A 6,000-nucleotide genomic window follows, 5' to 3' on the forward strand; every position below is an offset into this window, starting at 1 on the left:
ATGTACATGTAGATGATGAATGTCTTGTTTTCTTTTGGACCAGTGATGTGCATGGAAATGCCAGCACCAAAGGTAACATTCCTCTTCAGGACCAGCACCTTGCTCTGGCCATCCTGCTGGAGCTGGCTGTGCAGAGGGGTACTCTGAGGTAACGTTATTCCTCCAAAATTTGACTCATTTCCATATTTTTTTATATTTTATGTCATTTTGGTTAATACAATGTTTTTTTTTTTACTTTGGCTCATTGTAACATCCTTCTAGTCAGCTGCTGTCAGCTGTCCTGTTGCTGCTGCGCCTGTGGGATAACGGCACTAAAGAGATGGACAACGAACGCTCCACACAGGGGACCAGTGCTCCTCTTCTGCCCCTCCTGCAGCGGTTTCAAAACATACATAGCAGCAAGGAAGAGGCTGTTTTGGATGAAGATGCTGAGGTAAAAAAAAAAGAATGAGCAACTACAACTCGGATCAGAAAAGTTGGGACAGGGTAGAAAAAAAAACAAAGTTACTTTTATATTTAATCATTTAAATTGACTTATTAACAAACTTTTGGGAGCCCAAGAAATGTTTTGTCCATTGACTTCATTTAATTTACTATATACATTTCCATTTTCTCTTAAATGATTACTTGTAAAATTAGACATTGTAAAATTAGACATTAGACATTATTTACTTCAACTGTAAAACAAATACTTTAAAAATACTGTAGACTGTTTAGTTTTTTAAATTAAAGAAAATATATTGTCACATGAACGGCACCATTTTATTAACACAGTAAAGCATACTGTGTAAATTAGGACGTTCACTAGGACTTCCTGTACGAGGCTGTGAGCTTATATCCACCCTGAAGGTTAATTTTGGACAATATCTGGCATTCAGCCGTTTAATGAAACCAGAACGCCTTGACAGAGAGGAGAATGTAGAAATGACTCAGCCTGTTACTGAACATGTGGATGAAGGACAACAGAGCTGCTTAGAGAACCTCAGTTTAGCCTGTTAGCTTGAAACAGAGTCAGTGTGTCTTATCAATATGAGGCCGTTGTGTCTGTATAAACAAAGTTGGTTACGTTCTAAGGTCTGACCCACTCCAGGGGTGTGACCAGGAAGATAGATGTACTTTAATAAGTTGATTCATCATTAATAATTATGCAGTCTTCTCTTAGATCAGCCTGGGACAGTCTAGGCTGCTAGAGAGGGATTGTTATTGTTTTTGTTCCRATAAGAACCAAGGCCTCTCACAGAGATGCTGCTGTGGGTCTGATTGGAGTCTAATTGAGAATGAAGTATTTAGAAGATGATCAAAAATTTCTATTTTATTCAGACTCCCAATTTACTGATCACAATTTTCTTACACTTTCATTTTTGTGCCAAGCTAATAGTGTAATGAAAACATAATCAATAAATGGACGTATGAATAAAACAACTGAAATCAGTTGATTCTCTTCTAAAAAGGCTTTATTATCTCTCTCTTCTCTTYAATATTTTTTCTTCTGTCTGCTTTTTATTTCATTCATGACTTGTATTTTGTTATTTTATTGTATATAGATGCATTTTGTTTTTTGCCTGTTTAATAAATACTCCTAAATACCTCTTGTATTCATAAGTGGGTCAAATTCAACATATTTAAAAAAGTTAAAGAATTTGCCACTTTAAAATGCTGCTATTTTTTTTCTCTTTGAAGAAATCTTAAATTAAATTTTCTACTTAAAGTTGCCTCAGCAGAAAAGAAAAGGAGAACACTGATCCCATCTAGTACATTCATATAGCTTGGATTTGGTATTTGATACTAACAACAGTCTGGTTGGTCCTTTATGTCTTCTGACTGGAAAACATCTGTTTAAAAAACTAAAGATCCATCCACTCTTCTAATATATGATAAAGATAATGTTGAGCCTGAAGTTTCTGGACATGGCCGACCAAAACATCACATACATTTAAAATAATAGATGAAAATCTTTAGATTTGTTACTTTCCTACTTTGTCTGATCGTATTTAAAAGCTTCAAAAGGTAACGAATGCCTTGATTGTAATTTTTAGATTCTCGTGGCCCCCCTGAGTCCCAATGAAAGTTTCCTGCGTTATCTGACGCTGCCTCAGGACAATGACCTGGCCATTGATCTTCAACAAACAGCTGTAGTGATCATGGCTCACCTGGACCGCCTAGCTTCTCCTTACAGCCCCCCACACTGCAACTCGCCCTCTTCACATAAGGTGACAACCCCTCTTATATTATGTCAGTGCTGCAAAAATTGTTTTGCAGTAATTTGTTGAAAATAGCTAAATTAATGCTTAAATATATTTTGAGTTTAAAGTTATCAGAAAGATTTTAATTGTTACCATGACTTCCAGTGTTTTATATGCCTTATAGATTTGGTAAAGAGAAAGTTGTAAACTGGAAACTTACGTCTCTGTCATTTCAGGGGACCTTACAGGAAGTAATGGCCTGGGGCCTTTTGGGTTGGAAACTATATGCCAATGTCAACGGACCCATTCAGTGTAAAGCCCTGTCAAGCCTTGGGGTCACACAAATAGTTTGTTCTGAAAAGGGCTTTCTCATCCTGTCCAGCAGCGGTGCTGTTTACACCCAGAACTACAAGAGCACAACCCTGGTCAGTTCTGTCGCTCTGATCTTTTCTGTTCTGTTGATGAATTCACTTCTGAAAAATAAACAAGAAGTTTTGTTTTCGTGTTGGCTTCAACTCAACACTGAGTGACTGAGTATTGTGTTTAACAGGCTCCTATGCTCGTTTATGGTCTGAGCTCCAGAAAGATTATGAAGCTGGCGGCTCATCCCGATGGGCAGCACTACCTTGCCCTGTCGTCCAATGGGGAGGTGTTCTCATGGGGTTGTGGTGACGGGGGCCGTCTTGGACATGGAGACACCACGTAAGCTTCAAGACAAAGTTTCTGACTGTATTGATCTTTTTCATACCTTAAAATAATCAGACTCTTACCACGGTTGTATCCGCACTGCTACATACTTTTAGCCAGTCTTTGTGTTTGGTCCTGTTAACTTAGGTAAAATGAACTATCTATGCATGAACTGAAGGTCCATACCAGCAAGTACTTGGTGTTGGTTAATCCATGGGTGCAAAAATACAAAAAAAAATAAATAAATAAATAGTTGCTTGAAGTACAAGATGATATGGTATGGATGATAGAAAAACTGGTTGTCTCCACACCCAACAAAGTCAACAAGCGTCCAAAGAAGGTGTGGTTCTCATACTAAATTATAACAGTGCCCTCTCCTGGCAAACAAAAGAAACACCAACCACAGAATGTCAAACAAAAATACCCATTTGAGGCAAACAAGGCTATTTGGCCCATATGCTTTGTTTTGATAAAGCTTGTTGTTATTTCCTCATCTGCAGCGAGGAGCTCGCGGGTCTCGAAAAAAAGAAAACACTATACTTTAAATCCGAAAGTAGTCCAGCTATGGTGGTTTGGCGTAAGAAACACTTGGTTGGTGTCAGTTAGCACTACTCTGTCCCACCTTTACAGGAGTCAGCAAGTTTCTGTCACTATCTTACCTGGAGGTGCAACAGATGGTGGTGGGGAACTCTGTTGTCCCCGCCCCCAACCCCCGCCCCCGGCCCAGTTTTCATAGCAAACTTGTGGAAACTCACGTGACTTATATAGGGATAGGTACCTTTGACATTTGAATCGATTCGGTAACAATATCCGGTACCTGGGAATCGGTACTTAACGGTACCAATTTTCGGTACTTTGTGTGTGTTGTTTTTTTATAATAAACCTTTTTTTTATTTAACATATTTAACTCTCAATACCTTATATMAAATTTAACAAATATTAAGACAACATCCAACTCTTTGTATTGTAACATCAGTTGTTTAACTAATTTCTTTAAAGTGAAAACTCTTGAAAACAACAAGACTATTTTGTCTTATTGCACAGATTAAAATCCAGCTCCATGTATTTCTATTGATGTTGTTTCCCCGCTAGAAAAATTGTGTGATGGAGGCCCATGGAAGGTAAATAAGTTTAAATCAAATAAGCAAAAGAGGATGGAGTTAAAATAAATAAAATATATTCAAGCTACGTTTTGAGCATCCAAAACATGCCCAAAATTTCGAGTTGACTGCCTGTGCTCTTTCAGGTAAGACGTGTTCAACAGCGCCTCTGTTGTTTTCCTCTGCCGGTCTCTGTTAATGGCGGATGAAATAAAGAAAGTGGCGGTACTTTATTTACTTTGAGCAAGCAAATGTCATGCTGACCAGATAATTAATCCACCAGATAATTCAGAGGCAGTCTGTTCGGCGAGTTTCACTCCAGGCTCAGTTTCAAGCTACACCGAACTCCACTGAACCAGCGGCTGCTGACGTCATTACACTCTTGCACGATGCTGCGTTCAGGACAAACATGGAAAACCCACCACTCTTAATGCCAATACAGTTGCAATGATGCGTTTAGGTACCAAAACATGGTACCGTTTGATGTTACGTGAATACGGTAGGTACTCGGTAGTACCAACAGAATTCGGCCGGTACTTATAAAAGTATCGAATTTGGTACCCATCCCTAGATTTATACGGTCATCATTTTTAAATACTGGCACCATATTTTGATACTGCGATAAACTAAAATGTCATCATACCACCCAATCCTACTAACTTGTATAAAGTCAAATCTGTGGCTGTTAAAGGTTTTCACACTAAAAGAACTGACTACATTTTGAGTGAGAATGAAAATCTGTTACTGATTAAATCCTATATTAGAGATCGACCAATACAGGTTTTTGAAGGCCGCTACAGATTATTTTCAGTTTTTTTTTAAGTTCATAACTCACCTTTATTGCTCTTGGCACTCTGTCTTACAACATTACTAGCCGCTCTCTCCCAGGGAGGGGGCGGCAACACATACGCTCGTGTGAACAAAGGAAAGGATCGGCCAAATGGATGAACGTATCGGCCAATACCGATACAAGGAAAAAATGCAAGTATCAGCTAAAAATATCGGCTGGCCTATGCATCGGTCAACCCCTATCCTATATAACCAGTGGTTACTTTTTATTGCAAAAACACATCTTCCAAACGTTTCTGCCACCTACCATAATTTTTCTTTCTCTTTTTATTTCAGTTATCTTGAAGAGCCCACAATGATCGCAGCCTTCAGTGGGAAGCAGAATGGAAAGCACGTGGTGCAGATTGCTTGTGGGAGCACATACAGTGCTGCTATCACAGCTGATGGAGAGCTCTTCACATGGGGCAGAGGGAACTATGGTCGACTGGGTCATGGTGAGCTCTGTGTGAACTAAAGCTGCTTTTTTAAATATTATGTTTTTCTGTTTTTTTTWATTTAAAATGAGTGTGGTTTTGTGTATTTTTCTAGGCTCTAGTGAAGACCAGACTACACCAATGCTAGTAACAGCTCTGAAAGGACATAAGGTGGTGGATGTGGCATGTGGAAGTGGGGATGCCCAAACACTTGCTGTAACTGAAAATGGTTAGAGTTAATTATTTGGTTTAATTTGGTTAATTCAGAATAGAGCTGCATGATATATTATTTGAGCATCGTCATTGCAATGTACGTGTTCGTTATAGTCACATTGTAGGTCCTGCGACGTAGGAAGCAAATTAAATCAACGTGCTATCTAGGACCTAAACCACCAAACCATAAGCAGGGTTTCCCTCAGTGTATTATAGGCAATCCTTGCTCCAGACTTGCTCCCCTGTCAGTTTTGTTTTGTTTATTTAGAGCCTGCACCCCAACAGAGATTGTCTCAACAGGATAAGAAGCTAGGACATAGCATTAGCAACTTAGTGCTCCACTTCCTAGAGCAGGGCTATTCAACTACATATCTCTGGGGGCCACAATTAATGCAGTCCAACAGCACATGGGGCTGAACATCTAGCAAATACAGTCATTATGTACACTCACCGGCCACTTTATTAGGTACGCCACGCTAGTAACGGGTTGGACCCCCTTTTGCCTTCAGAACTGCCTCAATTCTTCGTGGCATAGATTCAACAAGGTGCTGGAAG

General features: G+C 39.3%; 1 protein-coding gene across 2 annotated transcripts in view; it reads left to right on the plus strand.

Annotated features, from left to right (window-relative positions):
- Positions 1–6,000, plus strand: part of herc2 (HECT and RLD domain containing E3 ubiquitin protein ligase 2) — a 91,168-nt gene that overhangs the window by 21,547 nt on the left and 63,621 nt on the right. For both annotated transcript variants that reach the window (XM_014014592.1, XM_014014593.1), the window contains exons 8-14: positions 44–148; positions 262–433; positions 2,037–2,210; positions 2,420–2,608; positions 2,734–2,885; positions 5,096–5,253; positions 5,348–5,461. In XM_014014592.1, coding sequence (XP_013870046.1) covers positions 44–148; positions 262–433; positions 2,037–2,210; positions 2,420–2,608; positions 2,734–2,885; positions 5,096–5,253; positions 5,348–5,461 — 1,064 coding nt within the window. The remainder of the gene's footprint in view (positions 1–43; positions 149–261; positions 434–2,036; positions 2,211–2,419; positions 2,609–2,733; positions 2,886–5,095; positions 5,254–5,347; positions 5,462–6,000) is intronic.

Source organism: Austrofundulus limnaeus, unplaced genomic scaffold (assembly GCF_001266775.1).
Source record: "Austrofundulus limnaeus strain Quisiro unplaced genomic scaffold, Austrofundulus_limnaeus-1.0 Scaffold117, whole genome shotgun sequence".
Classification (NCBI taxonomy): Eukaryota; Metazoa; Chordata; class Actinopteri; order Cyprinodontiformes; family Rivulidae; genus Austrofundulus; species Austrofundulus limnaeus.